This window comes from Lithobates pipiens, unplaced genomic scaffold (genome assembly GCF_037356315.1).
Source record: "Lithobates pipiens isolate NorthernLeopardFrog02 unplaced genomic scaffold, aLitPip1_a1.2 Scaffold_22, whole genome shotgun sequence".
NCBI lineage: Eukaryota > Metazoa > Chordata > Amphibia > Anura > Ranidae > Lithobates > Lithobates pipiens.
In genome coordinates, this window is record NW_027507784.1 from 94,007,956 (window position 1) to 94,033,367 (window position 25,412).

The following is a 25,412-nucleotide window of genomic DNA, read 5'->3' on the forward strand; positions in this document are numbered from 1 at the left end:
CCTTCTGTGATAGGCGGAACACTCAATTTCCCAGCAGTCTGTGTTCCGCCTATCACGGACATCCTCGTCCGTAGTATGAGGATGAGCGGATGTCCGTGATAGGCGGACCACTGACTGCTGGGAAATTGAGTGTTCCGCCTATCACAGACAGGGAGGCGCGGCTTTTGAATAGTAGAATGGCCGCCGTCTGTCTGCTCGACACGCTGATCGGGCAGGCAGACGGCGATGACTCGAGTATAAGCCGAGGGGGGCACTTTCAGCCTCAAAAAAGAGGCTGAAAATCTCGGCTTATACTCGAGTATATACGGTACGCAATCGGGTTTATTTACTAAAGCTGGAAAGTGGAAAATCAGGCTCACTTCTGCATAGAAACCAATGAGCTTCTAACCCTAGCTTGTTCAATTAAGCTTTGGTAATAAAACCTTGAAACTCATTGGTTTCTGTGCAGAAGTGAGCCTTATTTTACACTTTCCAGCTTTAGTAAATAAACCCCATTGTGTACTTAAAGAGGAAGTAAACCCTGATGAGTTTACTTCCTCTTTCATTCCCTGCAAAGGTAAAGCATAATGGAATACTATGCATCGCATAGTAGTCCATTATGTGTCACTTACCTGACACAGGAGCCAGCAAAGTCACTGCTGTCCCATGTAGTCTGGCGCATCCATCTTCTTGGTGGGTCTCGCAGCTCCGCCGCTGTCATTTGGCGAAGCCGCAATGACGTCACTCCCAGGCATGCGCATGGGAGCCGCCATGCGTGGCATGCGCCGTAGACAGCGGTGCCTGTCTTTCGGCAAATATCTCCTAAACCGTGTAGGTTTAGGAGATATTTCTTGGACCTACAGGTAAGCCTTAATCTAGGCTTACCTGTAGGTCAAAGTGTGTTGTAAGGGTTTACAACCACTTTAAAAGTGGGGTATGCCTGTATAGGGCTAAGGAATGAAACTGTGACGTGTTGGATGCAGAAGATAATTTGGCAGCAGTAGCTCTTCAAGAGAGCAGAGATAGGTGGGACCGGTGGGATTAAACTATTCTTTACAGGCAACCAGTATTTAAAACTTTTTGTTTAGCAACAGGGTCACTTAAAGGGAATATAGTCATTTGATTTCTTGCAATACATGTTGTTTCTTACTTAATTTTCTTTGATGATATTATGAAACCGTTACGTATTTATCCATGAATCTCCTAAAAAATCTATTTGACATTAATCCGTACATGTAATCAATGACTCTTTAGGTTCGAGGCTATGACTTTAAAGCTGATATATGGAGCTTTGGAATAACGACAATTGAACTAGCTACGGGTGCAGCTCCCTATCACAAGTACCCTCCAATGAAGGTAAGCGCAAACTATGAAGTATCCAGCACATTGATCTTCTGAACCATTATCTTCTGAACCATACTTTCAGTACAATCAGTCCACACACAGATGTCCTAAAACACATTGCACTATCCGCTTCCCTAAACTGGTCTGCAGTAACCAAGGTCTGTATTAGCAGAGCTACATTTACATGACGCATATTTTTTATAAATGTACATCGGTCTTCCCCACTGCGACAAACATATGCGACCTCCTGATGGAAGTATACTTCTGACCCATTAGGACTCAAGATTTCAACTTTAATTGAGAAAAAAAAAAAAAAAGATTTCATAAGTGATTAGCGGTGAAAACACTTAAGCAAAGAGGGAAACCAGCTGGAGGAGAAAATGGCATTCCTTGTTTTGCGTACATATTGCTAATACCTCAATGTCTATTGAGAGCTGGAAATATCATTTTAGAACTAGGCATTGCAGCAAAGTAAAGCTTGAACTGTATTTATAGTAACCACACCGGCTTCAGCATGTACTGTGAAAGTGAAATGTGCAATCTGGTTACTACAGACCGTTTTTGGCATCAAAAATCAGCCCTGCTATATAAGTCTTCATTTATTAAAGTACTGAGGCTGAAATGTTTGTATTACACCACGGCAGATGATGATGATGATCACGTTTTGCTTTCAAACTGTCCTGACAGAAAATGGATTCAAGGTTAACATTTTGATTAACGTTTATAGGACAACAGTTGTCTAAGACATTGTGATAATTTTTTCCCAAACTATGGGGTTGATGTACTAAAACTGGAGAGTGCAAAATTTGATGCAGTTGTGCATGATAGCCAATCAGCTTCTAACTTCAGCTTATTTAATTAAGCTTTGACAAAAAAAAAAAAAATGGAATCTGATTGGTTTATATGCAGAGCTACACCTAATTTTGCAGTCTGCAGGTTTAGTAAATCAACCCCTATACACCTACAGCAAACATAAGGCCTACTAATGGGAGTGGCAAGGGTGATCTTCCTAATGCAAGTCTGACAGTTGTTGAGCGGTTCCCACCACCGGTGTCATTCCGAGAAAGTTCCCCCGGTGGATAAGGACCCCCCTGTACTGCGCATGCGCTGCTCTTGTGCAGTAAATACGACTACGGAGCCGCCGAAAGTCTCTGAAGATGAACAGCTGATCGTCAGCTCTACACGGCGCCTGCGCACAACATTCTGCCCTAAGTCCAGGTTCAAGCCCCACCATACAAGTGAACATAGAGTTAGAATATTAATATGCTGAGCGAAGTGAGGCCGTGCCCAAAGTGTGACGAGCAAAGCAAGCCCGCGAGGGACCCTGTTACAAAGTGTTTTTTTTACAATAGTGTTGGCACCCAGGCGCCGTGTACAGCTGACTCACAGGTGTTCAGCTTCGGCTATTTTCGGTGGCTCCGTTGTAGGTCCTACTGCACAAGTGTTGCGCCTGCGCAGTACACGGGGGTCATTATCCGCTGGGGGGAACTTTTTCTGCAAAACACCTTATCTGAAAAGCTGCACTGAGCCAAATGGATACCCACACCTTCATTGAAACCCGTCATGCAGGGAGGTTTCCCGTGCCGCTCCTATGTGAACTCAGGCTCAAAATCACTATGATAAGCCTGGGTGCACACAGGAGCGGTGGGGGAAACCGAATGCGATTTGGACAGGAATCGCACTGCATTCCTGTTCAAATTGCATGCAATTCTTTGCAGTGCGATTTGTGCCTATTCATTTTGTATAAATGCAAATCCCACTGCAAAGTGACGGTACTCAGTGTTGGCAAGTACTTGACCGAAAGTATTGGTACTCGTACTCGCTGATAAAAAAGGGTATGGGTGCATCCCTAGAATTACATATCACATTAAGGGCAACTAGAAAGCCCTAGAGATTCTGGTAAAAATGATGGTGGCATATAGTCACAACAAGAGAAAGAAAGACCAAAACACACAATAAAGAAAGGCAAAAAACACCCTGGAAAGATGGCCAACAGGCCAACAGGCCAACCACAGCGTTTTATTTTGCTAACCAAGGATCAGGAAGCATGAGCAAGCCCTATAAGGGGTATTGCCATATGAGTAACTTGAGCCGTCCATTTCAACATCCTGCGCTGGATCGGACTCCAAACAGGTGGAGTGCGCCGAAGACTAAGCAACCCTTCACACCTGCAGCAGCTGATCCATAATTAGTTAAGGGGCGCGACGCCGGGATTTTCAAGCCATGCCTGCCATATGGAGAGGAATATGCGATGAGAATTTCTGTGTTGGTAGGTCAGTTTTTCCCGTAACAAAATAGAATTAACATGATCTACCCAGTGTTTTATAGTAGGGATGTGGGAAGACATCAGAAACGGGCAATCTGCTTACAGGCTTACATCTACAAAAGTTTGGATTATGAGTCAATCACTTTTAAGAGCGGCAAGGATATGGAATTCCCTTCCACAGGAGGTGGTCTCAGCGGGGAGCATCGATAGTTTAAAAAAACCATTAGATAAGCACCTGAACGACAGCAACATACGGGGATATACAATGTAAGACTAATCACACACATAGGTTGGACTTGATGGACTTGTCTTTTTTTAACCTCACCTACTATGTAACTATGTAACTATATGACTTCTCACTTGGAGGGTCGTACTGTTTCGGTAAGCCTCTGACCTGGGCACTGGTGTAGGAGCACTGAGTGTGTTGTTTTTGTCACCTGGAGAAGTTTTTTTTATACTATATTGCTTTTACAATTCATGTTGGAGTTCCATTGTTAGCATGGACATTCTTCTATAGAAACACATACTGGACTGATATTTATTTATTTATTTATTTTTTGTTGCACGTAAGTTTGGTTTTATTTGAGTGACTTAAGCCTGGGTTCACACAGGAGCAATGTGGGGAATCCGCATCACTCCTGTGCGAATCGAACCACATTCCCGTTCAAATTGCATGAGATTGTTTGCAGTGTGATTTAAGCCAATGCATTTTGTATGGGTTCAAATCGCACTGCAAAGGTATCGGTGCTCGGTTTCAGTGTGTACTTGACCAAAAGTATCGGTACTCTTACTCACCAGTAAAAAAATGCCATCTGGGCAACCCTATATTGGATATTCCTATTTTTTATCTAATGGTGTGCTAGCTGCTAGTTTATGGATTTTACCCTTTAGCAATTTTTTTTTTTTTAAGTGAATACCTTACTGTTGGCTTTGTTTCCAAATTTCAAATTTTTAGGCTGCAGCTGAAGACATTTCAGTTGTTATATTCAGCAATGAATATACAATGAACTCATGTTCCTGATGATTGCAGCACCGTAAGGCCTCATGAACACAGGGTGTTAGAAAAAAACGAGCTGCAAAGCCACTACCAACGCCAGGAAAAAGCCGCTGCAAAAACGTGCTTTTAGTAGATTTTTGCATGGGAATTAATGCACGTTTAGCTACGCTGGCTTTTAGCAGCATTTCTCTGTCTCTATTCAAAATCAATGGTTCCCTATGAGAGCCAATTGATTTGAATAGAAGTTGCGGGAGAATACATCAGGGGAGAGAGAATAAGAACCAGAGGATGAAGACATCGCCGAGGGGAGAAGATATCGGAAGGAGAAGAGAGCTGCTTTAATAAATGACTTTGTCAAAAACCCGTCTACTGTTTTTATTTTTGATACTGTTTTTATTTTTGATACTGTTTTTTGGATGAATGGGTAGGGGTACAAGGTACCCCGTACTCATTCACATAGGGTGGGGGGGGGGCAGGAATCTGGGGGTCCTCTTGTTAAAAGGGTCTTCCAGATTCCGATAAGCCCTCCACCTGCAGACCCCAACAACCACCAGCCAGGCTTGTCAGGAAGAGGCCCTTTTCTCCATCAACACAAGCTGCTTTGGGGTGGGGGGCGTAGGGCACCCACATCCCCCCTCCCCATGTTGAGGACATATGGCCTGGCATGGTCCAGGTGCTGACCTGCCAGGCTGCGTGCTCGGATAAGGGTCTGGTATGGATTTTGGGGGAGACGCCACGCTTTTTAGGCATGGGGGTTCCCCTTAAAAACCCTTCGCTCTGGTATGTTCTTGAGTGGGAACCCCACGCCATTTTTTTTTTCATTTTGGCGAGGGTTCCCTTCAAGATCCTCAGCGGACAAACCACACCGCAAGTCGGATCTTTATGACCTGACTTGTGGTGCGCCTTCTATTCAAATCACTGGGCTCTCAGAGGGAACATGTAAAAAGAAAAAAACAAACAATTGACGAGGTTTAACGCGGCTGTGTCCATTGTTAAGCCGCATTTAGCAGCTTTTACCAGTGTCAGACATTTTTACAGCTCTAACGCTGGTCCTCAGAACTCTGTTTTTATTTTTTTATTTTTACAGCTTGAAAATGCCTATGCCACTTACAGCTCCTAAAAGTCTGTGTGTGCATGGACACATAGAATAACATGGAGAGGCGTTTTTAAGCTGCAAACAAAAATGTCTACCTCTGCTAAAAGCAGCTGTAAAAACGCCCTGTGTGCATGAGGCCTAGTTATGACAAAGCAGAGGACATGTCCGACCTCTGTACAGAAATGGCTTCTCTCACACAAGTTTGTGGTCTTTTTCTGCAGATTCCAAATGGGAATGTGAGTTTTTCAACTGGGGGGGTGTTAAGAAACAATTCCTATTTTTTTTTTTAAGATGTACAACTGAGCTGTACTTATTATCAGGGCTCTTTTTCAGGGGGAACTTGGTGGAACTCAGTTCCACCACTTCTGGCTCAGACCCTTTGGTGCCTGCTCATCACAATCACTTGTAAACAAAGAAGTCTGGTTTCTGTGTTTACAAGTGACAGCTCTGCACTCTGTGTGTAACCCCCATGAACTCTGCACTCTGTATGTGTAAGTGAAGACCCTTCTACTGTTTGTGAAATATGACCACACCCACTATTTGATGTGATTTGGAGGGTGTGTGTGGGGGGAGGGGTTTTGGGGGGTCGTGGTTAAGTTCCAGCATCTATTGTTTCAATAAAAAATCCCTGCTTATTATGTAGTATGTATATATACTGTATTTGTATGTATTTGTTCTCCTGATTGGTATAGAACACATATAGAATTTTGCTCTTACACTTTATCTTGTATTATCTAGGTGTTAATGCTCACCTTGCAAAACGATCCCCCAACTTTAGAAACTGGAGTAGAAGATAAAGAAATGACAAGAAGATATGGGAAATCCTTTAGGAAGCTAATTTCATTGTGTCTACAGAAAGACCCATCAAAGAGGTAAGTGGCTGATTTATATCCCAGAGATCTGTTGATACCTAATGATTCCTAAAGAGAACCCGTGGAGAGCATACAGCCCTCTGGGAAGGCCCAGCATTCTCTGCCAGACTAATGTAGGGATACTAAGTTGGACACACCGACATTTGATCTTTCCAGCACATAGCAAATTAAATCAAAATTATTAGGAAGATCTATGATTAAAGACCAACTCCTGGAAAACATGTTATAGTAAATCCTACACCAGCTATGCAGGAATACTACTGGATTTCTAGGTGCTGCGGGTATGAGAGCAACGGTTAATGGCAGTGAAGGACTCGGGTCACACCATTCCCCTTCCTTACTCCATGTCCATTCACAAAAAGCCTGTGTCCAATCACAGCACTCAGAAATCCAGTGGAACTGGCTTGTAAAAAGTTTTTACTACTACTGTATACAGTAGCACTGCACACACAACATACCTATAATATTACCCCTGAGCATTAGAGTGGTTATAAACTTTCCCCCACAACTTTGTCCCATGTAAATCAGCATAAAAAACCCTAATGAACACTGCTTGAAGATATCTCCTTACTTGCTTAGTATTGTTGTAATCCTTTTTGTTCTTTAGAATGACATCACTGAGCATGCCCAGACCTCCCATGATTCACGGCACACTCTATGTATTCGTCTATTATCAGGACCACTGAAATCCCAGGAGACGTCATGATCACACCGAGCTTCCTCCTAAACACCATGGGACCATGTGACCATGTGACATCACATGCAGTGTAAACCTGACCATCGGACAGCATTACTGCAAACTTATCAGCTGAAGCTGATAAGACTCACACAGGCAAACACTAGATAATCGGCACAAGTAAATACTATGAAATAAAACAAGTCAGCTATGACAGGGAAGCAGGGTTGCCATAGAAATGTTGGATTGAGAAGGAGGCTTGGTTAACAGCACAGGAATTGCTCAATGTAAGGGTGGAAATACACTTTACTGTGGACTCAGAAAACAATATTTAAGATGGTGCTGTCTTACCCCTGGAAACAAGTTTTTTTAAGTTTCTTTAAACAGTAAGTAATATGCGATTTGAGCTGGATTACAGTGGCTATAGTCTGATAATTACTTATTATAATGGACTAAATGAAAATAAGCATCAGAGTGGGAGAGTTTACTTCCTCTTTAACTCCTATTAGAAGCTGCTCATAGCTGTAAAGTTTTTTTTTTGTATTTTTACTCTCTTTTTATTGCCATGAACCAAACTTTATAACAAAAAAGTCCCTTCAGCCCTGTTTGAATATGAAAAGTCAAATTTCTTACATTACCTAGACAACTGCAGCTGTGCTGAGGATTGCAAAAGTCCAAACAATTTCTTATCGATTGCATTTTGTAAAATTTATTTTTAGGATTGGTTAAAACCCTTTTTTTATTTATCTTTTAACAGGCCAACAGCAGCTGAACTTCTGAAATGTAAATTCTTCCAAAAAGCTAAGGTACGATTCTCTTTTATTTCCCTCTGTCACTTACTGCACAAGTTTTACACCTGGTTGACAATGGTGCAGCTTTGAACAGTTCAGTGCGACTTGCACCTCCTGAATTTATTGCGGCTTGTGACTTCATTTAACAGAAGTCTATGCAAAGTCGCAATGAAATCGGCAAAAAGTAGTGCACAAACCTTTTTCAAAGTCGCTGTGACATCAGTCGCGGCAATTTGAATGGTACCATTGCTGACAATATGATGCAACTTGTCATGCCATTTGGACCTGTCATGACAAATCACACCAGTGTGAACTAGGGTTTGTGGGCCAGCATGTTGCATGGATTGTTGACACATGTTCAGTCTTAAAGCGGTATTAAACCCAAAACGAATGATGTAATATATTGCAGCTTACGAATCATTAGCTGTGGTGGCTGCATTTGTTTTTCTTTAAGAGTTTTCCTTCTGTTTTGACCTGGTGATCTGGTTAGTAACACACCTCCTGAGGTGCTGCAAAATACCCACTGTGTATAATCACTACTGACCTGTGCTGAAGGATTAAAGTCTAGTTCTGCTTTAAAGTGACCCTGTCAGCCTACAAAATAATGAATTCAAGACATCCATTAAAAGAACATGTGTTCTAGTCACCATTCTGGTGGGCGAAGAGCGTGATTTTTGCTCGCCTTGTGAAGCTCCAGATCTGCCTACAACTGGACACTTCTAAGGCTCCTTTCACACTTGTGCGACTCAGGATCCCACTTGTAAGACCCCAAATTGCAGGACATGTGCAATGGCATGTACAATGGATATAAAAAGTCTACACACCCCTGTTAACTGGTACCCGAGCAGCGCACGCCCATGTACGTCGGCAGAATGACACGGCTGGGCAAATGGGTGTACCTGTATGTCCCTTTAAATTTGCCGCCGTGCCATCGCGTGCACCGGCCAGGACCTCCGTGAGTCGGGTCGCGGGTCCTGGGGACTCGATCGATGTGGGGAGGAAGAACAGGGAGATGCTAATGAAAACAAGCATCTCCCGTTCTGCCTAGTGACAGTGTCACTGATCTCTGCTCCCTGTTATCGGGAGCAGAGATCAGTGACGTGTCACACATAGCTACGCCCCCCCCCCCCCACAGTTAGAAACACTCCCCAGGACATACTTAACCCCTACACTGCCACCTAGTGGTTAACCCCTTCACTGCCAGTGTAATTTACACAGGAATCGGTGCATTTGTATAGCACTGATTGCTGTATAAATGACAATGGTCCCAAAAATGTGTCAAAAATGTCCGATGTGTCCGCCATAATGTCGCAGTCATGATAAAAATCGCTGATCGCTGCCAATACTAGTAAAAAAAAAATATTAATAAAAATGCCATAAAACTATCCCCTATTTTGTAAACGCTATAAATTTTGCGCAAAGTAATCAATAAACGATTATTGTGATTTTTTTTCCCCAAAAAATATGTAGAAGAATACGTATCAGCCTAAATTCAGGAAAAAAATGTTTTGTTATATTTTTTTGGGGGATATTTATTATAGCAAAATTTAAAAAATAATGATTTTTTTTCAAAATTGTTGCTATTTTTTGTTTATAGGCTCTGGACTTGGGTCAAAGAAATAACTCCAAGGCCAATAATAAATAACACGTTATCTCCTCTGATTTTGAAACATGGCTGGTTGACAAATGGCTGTTTAGAAACGAACTGAAAAGTGCGAAATGGGAAGCGCAAATCAACACTTACCAAACTTCTACTAACACAAAATTAGCAGAAGGAGCATACAGGGTGGTGCCTGACAATAGAACTTCCTCTTTTTCTGTATAATCGACAAAATCCAGGCACACACCTTTGGACAAAAGTCAGAGGTTTTGCCTGCGGAAAATCCGATCGTGTGTACGAGGCTTAAGTATAAGCTGTCCGTCCATACATCATGCGAGCAGCCAGTTTTACACTGACAGGACAAATCAATGAACTACCACAGTGCTCAACAGGACTGTGTTAGTTCTTTGAGGACTACAAGACAACAACTGTAAAGGCTGTCGTTATGTCAAACAAATATAAAGAGATTTCCAAACTCAAACCAACCAGCCAGCGATCAACCAAATCGACCTGTCTAACAATATGCGTTAAGAACAGGGGTTTAGATGCACACATTTGCTACAGGCAACACCAAGGCACCCTGTTTCCTGCAGTCCCTAACTACTGAAAGTCTCCATCTTAGAACCACATGCATTTATAATTGATAGGTAGGGGACAGGTGAGCCTGGAAGGAGCCACCCCTCCTTAACCACTTGCCGACCGCCTCACGCCGATGTACGTCATCAGAATGGCACGGGCAGGCATAAGCACATATATGTACGTCCTTTGCCTCCCGCGGGTCGGGTCGGTTTTCGGTCGGTTTTCGTTCGGGAGCGATCCCGGACGAGGGGACGGCCATTCATTCATGGCCACCCCCTCGCGATCGCTCCCGACGAATGGAAATCCCCGGTGACATCACTTCCTCTCCTGTAATGTAAACACAGGAGAGGAAGTGATGTATTCTCTCCTCCGTGTCGGTATTTTTCGTTCCGACACGGAGGAGAGCGGATCAGTGAGTTGCACCAACACATCCCACACACAGTAGAACATGCCAGGCACACTCACACCCCCCCTTTACCCCCCGATCACCCCCCCAATTACCCCTGCCCCCCAGTCACAGTGACACCAATGTCATTTTTTTTTTTTTTGCATTGGTGTCATTTGTGACTGTAATAACTGTTAGGGCAGTTAGGGTTAGCCCCCTTTAGTTCTAATGTACCCCCCTAACCCCCCCAATAAAGGTTTAACCCCGTGATCACCCCCCGTCGCCAGTGTCACTAAGGCTGGGTTCACATTGCAGCGGTTTATGAGAACGAATGTGATTCGCACCGCACTGCAGTGCAAATCACATCCGATCTCTGTGCGATTCGAGTTCAGCCATTCGCCGCACCCGCCGCACCCGCCACACCCGCCGCACCCGCCGCAAATTCGCACGGGACCCTTTTTTTGGCCCGCAGCAGAATCGGATCGCATGGGTGTTCACACCATGCGATCCGAGTTTGCAGATCGCACTGCGATATGCGAACTGATCTGGGGGTGTCAGTAACATTTCACTGACACTCCCAGCAGTTCGCATAGGGCAGTGTGAACTGCCGCCGGGAGGCATGCGATGCGGGAACCCGCCGCGGATTCGCGGCGTTTCCGCATCGCTCCAGTGTGAACCCAGCCTAATAAGCGATCATTTTTCTGATCGCCGTATTAGTGTCACAGGTGACGCTAGTTAGGCAGGTAGGTATTTAGGTTCGCCGCAGCTTTTTATAGCGCTAGGGACCCCCATATACTACCGCATAAAGCCCCCTGATTGCCCCCTAGTTAACCCTTTCACCAGTGATCACCATATAACTGTTACAGGTGACGCTGGTTGGTTAGTTATTTTTTTATAGTTTCAGGGCACCCGCCATTTATTACCTAATAAAGGTTTAACCCCCTGATCACCCGGCAGGTGTCATTTGTGACTAATAACTGTTAGGGCAGTTAGGGTTAGCCCCCTTTAGTTCTAAGGTACCCCCCTAACCCCCCCAATAAAGGTTTAACCCCGTGATCACCCCCCGTCGCCAGTGTCACTAAGGCTGGGTTCACATTGCAGCGGTTTATGAGAACGGATGTGATTCGCACCGCACTGCAGTGCAAATCACATCCGATCTCTGTGCGATTCGAGTTCAGCTATACAGATAGTATGGCTGAATTCGTGTCGCACCCGCCGCAAACTCGCACGGGACCCTTTTTTTGGTCCGCAGCAGAATCGGATCGCATGGGTGTTCACACCATGCGATCCAAGTTTGCAGATCGCACTGCGATATGCGAACTGATCTGGGGGTGTCATTAACATTTCACTGACACTCCCAGCAGTTCGCATAGGGCAGTGTGAACTGCCGCCGGGAGGCATGCGATGCGGGAACCCGCCGCGCATTCGTGGCGTTCCCGCATCGCTCCAGTGTGAACCCAGCCTAATAAGCGATCGTTTTTCTGATCGCTGTATTAGTGTCACAGGTGACGCTAGTTAGGCAGGTAGGTATTTAGGTTCGCCGCAGCTTTTTATAGCGCCAGGGACCCCCATATACTACCGCATAAAGCCCCCTGATTGCCCCCTAGTTAACCCTTTCACCAGTGATCACCATATAACTGTTACAGGTGACGCTGGTTGGTTAGTTATTTTTTTATAGTTTCAGGGCACCCGCCATTTATTACCTAGTCTCACTAGTGTACCCCTAAATTTAGGGGTGTCTACTTTCTAAAATGGGGTCATTTGGGGGGGGGGGGGTTTGTGCCATCTTGGCATTTTATGGCCTTCAAAACTGTAACGCCCTTAGAAAGCCTGAAGGCGGTGCTTGGTTTTTGGGGCCCCGTACGCGGCTAGGCTCCCAAAAAGTCCCACATATGTGGTATCCCCGTACTCAGGAGAAGCAGCAGAATTTATTTTGGGGTGTCATTTCACATATGCCCATGGCATGCGTGAGCAATATATCATTTAGTGACAACTTTGTGAAAAAAAAAAAAAGTTTGTAATTTTCCCGCAACTTGTGGCAAAATATAAAATATTCCATGGACTCAACATGCCTCTCAGCAAATAGCTTGGGGTGTCTACTTTCTAAAATGGGGTCATTTGTGGGGGTTTTGTGCCATCTTGGCATTTTATGGCCTTCAAAACTGTAATAGGTAGTGAGAAGTGAACTCAAAAAATTACGCCCTTAGAAAGCCTGAAGGCGGTGCTTGGTTTTCGGGGCCCCGTACGCGGCTAGGCTCCCAAAAAGTCCCACATATGTGGTATCCCCGTACTCAGGAGAAGCAGCAGAATTTATTTTGGGGTGTCATTTCACATATGCCCATGGCATGCATGAGCAATATATCATTTAGTGACAACTTTGTGAAAAAAAAAAAAAAAAAAAAAAAGTTTGTAATTTTCCCGCAACTTGTGGCAAAATATAAAATATTCCATGGACTCAACATGCCTCTCAGCAAATAGCTTGGGGTGTCTACTTTCTAAAATGGGGTCATTTGTGGGGGTTTTGTGCCATCTTGGCATTTTATGGCCTTCAAAACTGTAATAGGTAGTGAGGCGTGAAATCAAAAATTGACGCCCTTAGAAAGCCTGAAGGCGGTGCTTGGTTTTCGGGGCCCTGTACGCGGCTAGGCTCCCAAAAAGTCCCACATATGTGGTATCCCCGTACTCAGGAGAAGCAGCAGAATTTATTTTGGGGTGTCATTTCACATACGCCCATAGCATGTGTGAGCAATATATCATTTAGTGACAACTTTGTGTAAAAAAAAAAAAAAAATTTTTTTTTTGTCATTATTCAATCGCTTGAGGCAAAAAAATAAAATATTCAATGGGCTCAACATGCCTCTTATCAATTTCCTTAGGGGGTCTACTTTCCAAAATGGGGTCATTTGGGGGGGTTTTGTACTGCCCTGTCATTTTAGCACCTCAAGAAATGAGATAGGCAGTCGTAAACTAAAAGCTGCGTAAATTCCAGAAAACGTACCTTAGTTTGTAGATGTGACAACTTTTGCGCAAACCAATAAATATACAATTATTGACTTTTTTTTTACCAAAGACATGTGGCTGAATACATTTTGTCCTAAATGTATGACTAAAATTGAGTTTATTGGATTTTTCTAATAACAAAAAGTAGAAAATATCATTTTTTTTCAAAATTTGCGGTCTTTTTACGTTTATATCGCAAAAAATAAAAATCGCAGAGGCAATCAAATACCATCAAAAGAAAGCTCTATTTGTGGGAAGAAAAGGACGCAAATTTTGTTTGGGTACAACATTGCATGACCGCGCAATTACCAGTTAAAGCAGCGCAGTGCCAAAGTGTAAAAAGACCTCTGGTCATTTACCAGCAAAATGGTCCGGTCTGAAAGTGGTTAAAGGTACAGGGTCACACTGAACACCCAGCACATATCACTATGGCAGCAAGGGCATCAGTGTGTTGCCTGACCAATATATTCAAGGTGCAAAAAAGTGGGCACTGCCCCCACCTATAACTGGTCCTTGTAGCAAGGAGCACTGGAAGGGCATCTATTTGCAAATGTGTGCAACTAAACTGGGGCAGTGCCCACTTTTTTGTATCTTGAATATATTGGTCAGGCTACCCACTGATGCCCTTGCTGCCATATGGCTATGTGCTGGGTTTTCAGTGTGACTCTGTACTTTTAAGGAGGGGTGGCTCCTTCCAGGCTCACCTGTCCCCTATCTATCCATTATAAATGCATGTGCTTCCAAGATGGAGACTTTCAGTAGTTAGGGATTTCAGGCAGGGCCTGTAGGTTACGCATTTATTTGCAAATGTGTGAAACTAAACCCCTGTTCTTAACGCATATTGTTAGACAGGTCAATTCGGTTAGTCGCTGACTGGTTGGTAAGTTTGAGATTGGAAATCTCTTTATATTTGTTTGACATACGTTGGCCCCTTTTTTGTACCTTGAAAGGCTGTCAGTAGTTGTAGTCCATTAATTCACAAAACACTGTGAATAAATGATGCGGCCAGGTAGGCGGAGCCCCGCACGTCCATGTTTTCTTTAGATTGTGACAGTGAGTGGGAAAGAAGATCCACTGGGGGATCGGCGGGTATGGTATGGGGGCCGGTTCATTTGTAATATGTTACATGTTAAACCCTTAATATGGATGTAATGTAACATATTACAAAAGGTGAACTTATCCTTTAAGCTTTGACAATAAAACCTGGAAGGCGATTGGTTTCTATGCAGAGCTGGACCAGATTTTGTGCTCTCCAGTTTCAGTAATTCAGCCCTAAAGTAGTAAATTTAGATGGAGTTTATTTACATTTTCACAATCTACCTATACTTCTGGTTGAAGCTGGGTTGTAAGTGTTTTTGTTGGTGTATTGTATAAATGCTCATGCTTTTTCACTAGTGCTGTATGATTTCTGCATGTAGATGTCAGGTTTGAAATGTAAATACCCCCCCCCCCCTATTGTTTGTAAGCCAAGGCAGCTGCCATCTTTGCCTCTGTTCGTTTAATCTACAACTGCCATGATGCTGCACATGTGATCAGTTATGACACCAGCCATTGGATGTTTGACAGTTTGGTTGAGAGCACAACCAATGGGAGTGTTACATTTCCGGCACATGCTGGAAATTTAAGCGTTTTTTGAAACTGGTAAATGGATGGGTTTACTTCCGCTTTAAGCACGGCTGATGGGAGAGGGTTCTTGCTGGATGGGGCATTAGGTCAGTGCTAGAAAGGTTGAATGTGCATTTATCAGCTATTCAGCTCTACCATAAAGGCCCTCCACAGTTTTGCTTGTAGTCTTTATCATTGAAAAATGTCTGGTTGTTAATATAAATTTGACTTCTTTTTCTTCTTTATTCACTAACAGAATAGAGAATATCTAATAGAAAAACTCCTTACCAGAACACCAAATATTTCTCAGAGAGGGAAGAAGGTAAGGTACTGCATCCTATGAAGGTTTGGTCTTGTGCTCCACAATTCTACTGCACTGTGCATGTCAAGGTTTAACAAGTTGTCCTTTATAGCTTACATATATATATATATATCCACAAATTCAGAGGGTTCTGAAGAGCACCCGTCTTCAAGGAAAAAACAAACAAACCAACAAATAAAGCTGGCCATAGACATAAGTCGGCCAGTTCAAAGGGGGCCGGGCAAATTTAGATCCTAGTGCGGCTGTCCCTGTTTGACAGAATTTGAGCATTAGATAGGTTCTTGGATTAAGGTAGTAGATGGAGAAAAAAAAATTATGTCACTTGAAATATTGGAAATAAAGGGGGTTGTTGGCTAGCCAAGTTGTGCATTAGAAGTTTCATGTCCAGAAGTAAAATTCCAGATTTACTATCTTTTGTTATAGGAGTCTGCAGATTGCTGATGTCATTCATGCAGGTCTCCTGCATACTGTAAGTGTAATCTGTCTGCCCAGAAAAGTTTTTTTTCTGGAGTACTACTTCAGGACAGGCAATGACTATTGGTTGTGACAATGTTATGGGGGCAATATCACTTTAAGAACACATGTTGTTAGTGTGACAAAACGTCCCCCTTGTGATAATGTGATACCTGGTTTAACCTCCTTTCTTACATTTTATATATATATATATATATATTAGAGCCCAGGCTGAGGCTGTCATATAACTTCTTACAGATTTTGCAGTGATGTGCGACTTCCAGGACTCTTCCCTGTTCAATTAGTTGTATTTCTTTAGCTCATATTTGTTTTTCAAACTTTCACTCTTTTCTCTCACTCCTCTTTCTCTTTATTCATGGATTATTTATCAAAACTGAACTCCAGGCAGATATAAGAAACAATGAATGCAGCTCTCTATTCAAGAGCACATTATTAAACATAGTTGTTTTAATGCAAGCAGTGTAAGTACCTGAATTCTACCTGGTACCAGCCTCTGACAGTTTCTGTATAGCCCAGTTCAGAGTAACAGAGTAAGAAGAGTAAGAGGCAGCACAAGGAGCCAATTGGTTGTGCCGCAGTGTTACCAAGGAGCATGTTTAGAGGAGGAGAGAGTACAGTGTCTGAGAGATGAGCTCATCGGCATGCTCCTTCTCTGTTCACTGTCCAGTCACAGGCTGGGGTGGGAAAGAGACCTGTTGGGTATTCTGCCCTGCCATACATAGCTGTGTTGTGTGCCAGGGCTGTGCCAGTCAAACAGACTGGATGGACAGAAATACAAATCCTGTGGCAGGTTAAACAGCTCCCTATATGTATTTCAACTGTGTATGTAGCTGTTTGCTGGAGTTTAGCTTTAGAATCGAAGAGAAGAAAATAACAAAATGTAGTTTTTGCTCATAGTGACCAATCCGAATTTGATTAATTGATTTGATTTATAAATTAGAAGGTCTAACCTCACTGGTTGTTATTGACAGCATCTCCAGTATTGTTCTAATTTTCTCTTAAGTTTTAATCAATGAGCTCCCCTCTCGCTTTCTCTTTTGCTGTGGCTTTTGGTGTGTTGCACATGCTCTCTAACTTAATATTGTTGCGGCAGCACCAAGAATTCTGCCCAGGGCCTCACTTTCTTTAAAAAAAAAAAACTAGCCTTGCTGCCCCCATATGCCTAGCGTTCATTATGGATCATTGCATTCCACTGAACTGTTTTTTTTCCCCCCTTACTTTTTATTAAAGAGCGACCCATTTGCACTAAACCCAGAGAGATGAGATTTCAGAAATGCCCTGGCAGGCTGTTGAGGATACACAGATATTCTTTTCTGCTTAATATCCATTTCTGTTTTGCTCTAGAAAAAAAACGGAAACCAGTTTCCAATCTGCTGTATGTGATGTAGGTTAATGCTTTCCATTGCCCAGAGCCATGTGTCTCCCTTCAAAACTCATTATCGTCATTGTCACCATATTGCTGTGTCTGAGTGCCATCCAATATGTAAATTTCTTTGTGCCTAGAAGAATCAGAGCACCTTTTCCAGACAATGGTGCTGATTGTGTCATTTGTTCTTTTCGAATACCAAATGTTTTTGCCGGGCTTTTTTTATGTTAAAATGCTTGCATTCTTAAATCTCTTGAAGGATCAAGCCAGGGTTCACTTCAGATTAAATTTCTCATATTCACTTTCTTTGGGTCATTAGTCATTTTTAAATGGAAAAAAACTTTAATGAAAATGTGGTCTGGTCTGTATAGAAAATTACATAGTTGACAATGACACAACATTTAAAATGGAAATGAAACCTTGAAATGCATACAGGGATTATAGAACCAGAGATGCTTGCATTTAAACTTGTTCACCCTTTGAGCCCCATAAACCAGGGTGCTGTATGATATAAATCTCATCTATTTGCTGTGGTTGAGCTCTGTCCTTTTGCCCCCCTCGCCAAGCTATTGGCAATGAGGTAGCCTATATTGGTTATGGGCCAGTAGTGAGGCACAGGAGGGCTATGAGTCCAACCTCAACCACAAAAGATTTGCATAATGGAGCACCCTAGGATAGTGTAAGTATACACTAATCACCACTGCAGCCAATTGGCTGCAAGCCACTGGGCAAAGGAGTTTTTCCAGCAGTCTAACGTTCAGCTTTTGTCAAAGCAGGAGGGTTACATATAGATCAGAATTTGGCCAGTCCCATTTTTCAATTTATGTTTACCCAGCTTAAATCTGGTTGGACTGCACAGTCATACTGTAATGTAGACATACTTACTTTCATGTTATATCAGATTTTCAGAATATCTATATAAGACTGTATCATTAGGCACCTGTGTTAGACTGGTTGCTCTCTGTAATCCATTCTAACATACCCCTTCTTTTTTCATAGTCTTATCTCCACTTTCCAGTTACAGCAGTTTTACAGGGTAAAGCCTTCCATAGACGGTACACATCTTGGCTGGTTTAGCAGGGACCTCCTGAGATTCGAACCATGTTTGGGCAGGCTGAATGTAAGATCAACTTGGGTACAACCAGCCTGTTGGATTTTATGCTAGCAGCTATTATAGCCACTAGCAGTAATCACTGTTCTTCTGGCAGGTATGGCTCAACTCTATCCCCCCCCCCCCCCATGCCATGCTAGGAGAACACAATGGCTCAGTGGGAGGGATTCCCACCATCAACATAATCAGGGGAATCAAGCGCTTTTCTTTTCTGTAACCCCTGGTTGCAGGAAAGAAAATTGCTCCATCTATTGCTGGCTTAATCCTATAAAAGCAAGGGAGGTTTGTCAGATCAGCTCTCAGCTCTGTTACTAAGAGCTTATTATAAAGTGCAATGCGTCTAGGGTTAGCCATATACATTTAGATTTCTCTCATTCAGACCGTGAGCCAAACTAAAAAAATTCAAATATCCTTTTATTCCTCCACCCATGCTAAACAGCTTGGATGATGGAATTTCCTCTGCTAGATCTTATATTCTGCAACCACTATACCTGCAGCTGTCTGAGTACCTGAACAGGGACTGCATCTGATATACAGGCACTGTTCAACCAATAATGTTTCATCTAGCTCAGTTGTAGTTTGACTAATTTTACATCTGCCTCAATTGATTTTTAAATTGACTTTTGTTGAATTTGGTGATGCTGACAGGGCCACCCACCCATAGCTCACATTTTAGCTGATTCAGTAAAAATCAGATGAAAGCAAAGCCCTGTATGGCAAACTTTGCTGGTGCCTGTTGTACTGCACAGCCTTATGTAGATACCCTGCACAACATCCATAAATGGGAAGTGGAGGTGAGACTTTGAAAATGGAGGTTCACAGGTTCTCTTAAATATCAATTTTGTGTTATTATTGTTTACAGGCTCTTGGGAGGCTGAATAATGGACCAGTAAGTGTAAATAATAACTTGAACCAGTCCCCCTGTAATACAATATATGGGTTAACTTTGGAGCATCATTAAAGGGTGAATTGACCCAAAATATATATACTTTAGTTAAAGATGAAGTCTGGGGAGCTGAGTTAGCCCCCTTACTTATACTGTATGTCCTGAATATAAGGGGTCCATATAGTGAACTTGTCGTTGAGTTATTCACTTTACGGTCAACACAGAGGACAAGGGGGCACTCTTTATGCACAGTAGATTTCTTTAAGAAAGGCCTGGATTCTTTCCTAAATACACACAATATAAATGAGGACTAACATTTATAGGTAAAGTTGATCCAGGGAAATCCCGATGGCCTCTCAGGTCAGGAAGGAATTTTTCCCCTGCTGTAGCAAATTGGATCATGCTTTGCTGGGGTTTACTGTGGGTATAGGGGATTGTTTGATATTATTTTTTATTTATTTATTCATTTTGTTTGGTTGAACTAGATGGACTTGTGTTTTTTTTCAACCTGACTAACTATGTAACTATGAATACTACCACAATTACATTTTCCTGTCTTAATTCCCAGATTTGTCCCTTCTCAATCATGGGTTTCAGCTGTCTCCAGCCACACTGTATGTTGAAGTCCCTTTTCCTACATTACCTATAAGGCCCCATGCACAGTGGGCATATAGCCCCAGTGCATGGGGCTCCAGTGTTTAGCCTAGGGCAGAGGGTACAGGGGGCTGCTCAGACCATCTGCTGGCAGCCTGTCAAACTCAAGGAGAGGCTGACAGCTGCTGGTGGATGAGACTGGGTGGTGCATCAAGTGGTACTTATGTTTAGGACAACACACAACGGGGGCATGTATCCTTGGGTGCCTATTGCCCTGATTGGGATTACGGCTAGGTGTACCACCCAGCCCCTTCCAGGCACAGCAGCTGTCAGATTCATAATTTCACAGGCTGCTGGCAGCAGGGCTAGATGGAACACCTATGACCTCCACCTGTGGCTAAATATTGTAGCCTCATGAATCGGGGCTAAATGCTCAGTGTGCATGCGGCCTAATATAAAAAAGAAAAAAAATGACAACAAACAAAGGAACCTCTCATAATGGCCAGAGCAGGTGTGCAGCCCCAGGAACTAGAGTGCATAAATCCTACTAATCATCTCCAAGACAAATTTCCAGGAAAACTTAGTATGGACTGCTCTGGATAATGAGCTGAGCCTAATGCCGCGTAAATACGATTGGAATTCTCAGTGGAAAAAGCTCTGATGGCTTTCCCCGTCGGAATTCAGATGGAATTCCACTCAAACTGTCTTGCCTGCAAACGGTCACACCAAATTCCAACTGCCAAGAACGCGATGAAGTACAACGCATACGACGGGAGTAAAAAAAGGAAGTTCAATACCTGTTAGCCAATAGCTTCCATCTCGTAGGTAAATCTGAGCATGTGTGAGTTTTTGTGCGTCAGAATTGCATACACGCAATCGGAATTTTCATCGGGAAAATTGAGAACATGCTATCAAATTTTTGCGGCGGGAATTCGGCCAGATAAATTCCAATGGAGCATACACACGGTCGCATTTTCCAATGAAAAGCTCTCATCGGTCTTTTGCTGGCTGAAATTCCGATCGTGTGTACGCGACATTAGACAATATTCCCAGCCATTTGTGTCTGTCCTTCCATTTCTATATAATGTGGAATGTTTATAAAGATTCTATTATCTGAAACTCATTTGTTTTTTTCTTATTATACAATGTATACATCTGCGATATACCTCTATTATAGTGTCTCAGAGGTATAAGACTAAAGAGATGCATTTTGTAATAATTCTTTATTGAAAACAGAAAAATTCTTGAAACAGTAGATACAAAGTAATTGCAAAGTAGTTTATCTCTCCATTAGCTACCAAAAACTGAAATATCAGATTTGATGGACTGACCATTTAAAACCAATAACAGAGAATAAAGTGATACTAAAGGAAAGTTTAAAAAAAAATGTTTTACTTAGGTGATGACTTACCTAGCATGCTGTCTTTTGTTTTTAAGAAGTTCTTCTTTCCTGCTGCTTTAGCTGGTATCCCCAGAACTGGCTCTGATATCTGGATTCAAGGTCTCCTTTTCCTTGAAGGGTTCTGTGGAGACACCCTTACCTGTGCATTCCTGGACAAGGCTAGTACAGAATGGGCACACAGCCAGTGCAAGACAATCTCTTATGCCGCGTACACATGGCTGGAATTTTCCGATGGGAGCTTTTCGTCAAATTTTCCGACCGTGTGCATGCCCATCGATCTTTTTCTGTCGGCATTTCCAACGGTCTTTAGATTAAGAGCCTGTTCTTAATTTTTCAGATGGAAAACATTTCTATCGGATTTTTCGACGCGCAAAATTCTGACGCATGCTCGGAAACAATTTGACGAATGCTCGGAAGCATTAAACTTCCCTTTTATAGTGCAGTCGAACGTGTTGTATGTTGCGGTGTTATTAACTGTCGGAATTTGGTGTGATCGTGTGTAGGCAAGACAGTTTGAGCGAAATTCTGTCGGAATTCCAATGGGAAAACCATCAGAGCTTTTTCCAACAAGAATTCCGATCGTGTGTATGAGGGAATTTTAAGGAAAAAAACTTTTAGGAGGGAAGTTTAAGGAAAAAAAAAGCTTACATTTAAATGCCCATCAATGCAGCTTTATCAGTGTCTATCTTCAGCCTCGTCCACCATTGCAGCCTTGCCAGTGTCATTTGCAGCCTTGTCCACCATTGCAGCCTTGTCAGTTTTATTTGCCTCTTTTTTTTTTTTTTTTTTTTAAATGCCGCTGCCGAGATACAGAGCTGGATGTAGTTCTCGGCAGCTTTCGGACGCCTTCGGCTCTTCTCAGCAGCTTTCGGCCGCCGAAAACAGCCGAAGGCGGCCGGAAGCCACCCAGAAGAGCCGAAGGCGGCCGAGAATGGCTGAAGGCGTCCGAAAGCCGCAGAGAAGAGCTGAAGGCGGCTGAAAGACACCCAGAGGCTCAGAACTGCGGGGGATCTGCGTATAACACGCACCCGCAATTTCCCCCTGCTTTTAAGGGAAAAAAAGTGCGTGTTATATGCTGATAAATACGGTAACAAAATGGAAAGTAAATGAACAGAAGAGAAATCCAAATGAAATCAATATTTCAGATAATCACCCTTTGCCTTCAAAACAGCCTCAATTCTTCTAGGTACACTTGCACACAGTTTTTGAAGGAACTCGTCCGGTAGGTTGTTCCACACATCTTGGCGTTGTTCCACACATCATTAGAATTAGAATCTAGTTCTTTTGTGGATGTAGGATGCCTCAATTCCTTCTGTATCTTCATGTAATACCAGATGGACTCAATTATGGTAAGATCAGGGCTCTGTGGGGGCCAGACCAGGACTCCTTGTTCTTTTTTTACACTGAAGATAATTCTTAATGACATTGGCTGTATGTATGAGGTCGTTGTCCTGCTTCAGAATAAATTTGGAGCCAATCACATGCCTCCCTGATGGTATGGCACGATGGATAAGCATCTACCTAAAACTTTTGCACAGTACTGTACCAAGCATGTTAAGTAGTGGTGGATGTTTACCACACTGCTTAAAAATAAAAGAACCTTTAGTATAATTTTTATTATTTCTTTGGTCTGCTACGATTTGAGTGTGTATATATTATTTTCCAGTGGTGGGTTGGCTATACTTGTTTCATGAGTGCACCCTTTTGTGTGCACAGGCAGCTTGCTCACCTTTGCTGAACATAGAACATAGAACGATGCTGCAGACTCAAGTAGTCCCTTTCCATGCATTTATATACGAAGCCTTACTGATCTTAGGTGGGGAAAGCCCTCTCTCATATTTAAGATTTTTTTTTTTCTATGTTCATAGTAAGTAATTCAACATACACAATAATGGCTCAGTGTGATAAGGCCCCTAGGGAACTAGCTTGCTCTGCCATGTTGTTATACAGTCATGAATGAGTTTCTTATCCTGTCTCGCATCATTCATGAACGTCCTAAAAAATCAGCACTATAAATAATAACCAGGAGCTGAGCTATATTGTGTACAGAGTTTTCTCTGTTCAGTATATCAGTTCAGTTCTGTATATAGCGTGCTGAAATCCCTAGAGTCTGCTGTTTTTCAACTGGTCAGAGCAGTTTAAACCAGTATGCTGAGAATAAATATGGATGACTTATCACATCCCAGTCTAATCAGCACTTTGACAGATTGCAGCTGAGTCAACAAATTATTGTTTAGAGGGGATGTTCACATAAAATACACTTGTGGCTATAATAAAAAAAAAATGGAGGAGAAGGAGACTCTTAAAGCGATAGAAATATAAAGAGCAGCCATAATCAATTTATGTTTGTTCCTGAAATCAGTCTAATGATGCTATATGGAGGAGCGGCAGTGTAAATGAGGCCTTAGTGCTATTTTTATGCCTACACACAGTCGGATATTCCGACCACAAAATCTGTTGATTTTTTTCAGATGGATTTTGACACGGTCGGACAAAGTTGCTGGAAAATCCGATCGTTTAGAACGGGATGACGTTCATTCGTTATGACGGGACTACGTTGAGGCTAGTAGCCAATAGCTTTGATCTCGTAATTTGATCTTGAGCATGCTTGCCACTTTGTCCGATCGGAAAAAGTCCAATCGGATTTTTTTGTCGGAAAATTTGAGATCCTGCTCAAATATACATTAAATATACAATATAACCCGATCGGACCTTTTCCATCTGAATTTCCGACATTGTGTACAGGGCATTAGTATACACACGACCAAGTCAATAGCATTTGTCTCCAATTTTTTTCTGAGCATGCGTAGCACTTCGTGCGTTGGAATTCTCTACACGCGATCAGAAAAAGTCTGATCAGATTATGTTGTCGGAAAAAAGTTTGATAGCTGGATTTAAAATTTTCTGACAACAAAATCCGATCAGACTTTTTCCGATCGCGTGTAGAGAATTCCGACGCACGAAGAGCTACACATGCTCAGAAAAAAAATTGGAGACGAAAGTTATTGGCTACTGGCCTCTACGTAGTCTCGTCGTACGTTACAAACGTCACCTCGTTCCGAATGATCTAATTTCCGAAAACTTTGTGTGACCGGATTTTGTGTTTGGAATGTCCGACCGTGTGTATGGGGCATAAGCGCCTATACTTCATGTGTAATCATTCCTTCACAGGAGCCTGGATGGTCACTTAGGAAACCTGTAAGTATCCATTATTCTGGTTAATTTTAGCAACAGAGCTACAGTGCCTTGAAAAAGTATTCACATTCCTTTGAAATTTTCCACATTTTGTTACATTCTGTTACAACCAAAAATGTGAATGTATTTTATTGTAATTTCACGTAATAGACCAACACAAAGTGGCACATAATTGTGCAGTAGAAGGAAAATGATAAATGGTTTTCAAATTTTTTTACAAATAAAAATGTGAAAAGTGTAGAGTGCATTTGTATTCAGCCCCCTTTACTCTGATACCTCTAACTAAAATGTAGTGGAACCAATTGCCTTCAGAAATCCCCTAATTAGTAAATAGAGTCCACATGTACAATATAATCTCAGTTTAAATACAGCTGTTCTGTGAAGTTCTCAGAGGTTTTTTAGAGAACCTTTGTGAACAAACCGCATAATGAAGGCCAAGGAACACACCAGACAGGTCAGGGATACAATTGTGGAGAACTTTAAAACAGGGTTAGGTTTTAAAGAATTTTTGAATGGGAATGTTCCCCCACTGGGTTTTTTAGCAGAAAAATATCACAAATTGTTTAATGTATAAAAAGTCTTTATTAAGTGAATTGGAATCACACGTTGAACATTAAAATATGAGCTCTGGTCATAGGGGCATAATACATATACCAAAATGCATCTTACCCTCCCTTGATATATTATCAACAGCTGGGAGAATTGTTGCTGGTGCCGTGCTTTTTCCTTTTGCCTTTGGGGAGGCATAGAACATGGCTTCTTGCAAGCCTTCTGGGCTGAGCTCTTTCCCTCTCCGGGGGGTGGGGGGGGGGGGATAGATGACCGTGAGGTCCGCTGGATCATCCAACTGATTTTAGATTACTGGCTTTGAG

General features: G+C 42.5%; 1 protein-coding gene across 3 annotated transcripts in view; it reads left to right on the top strand.

The window, feature by feature from the left end:
- Positions 1–25,412, top strand: part of STK39 (serine/threonine kinase 39) — a 531,280-nt gene that overhangs the window by 144,002 nt on the left and 361,866 nt on the right. For all 3 annotated transcript variants that reach the window (XM_077447911.1, XM_077447912.1, XM_077447913.1), the window contains 4 exons: positions 1,234–1,335; positions 6,421–6,554; positions 7,988–8,036; positions 15,447–15,512. In XM_077447911.1, the coding sequence (XP_077304037.1) occupies positions 1,234–1,335; positions 6,421–6,554; positions 7,988–8,036; positions 15,447–15,512 (351 nt within the window). The remainder of the gene's footprint in view (positions 1–1,233; positions 1,336–6,420; positions 6,555–7,987; positions 8,037–15,446; positions 15,513–25,412) is intronic.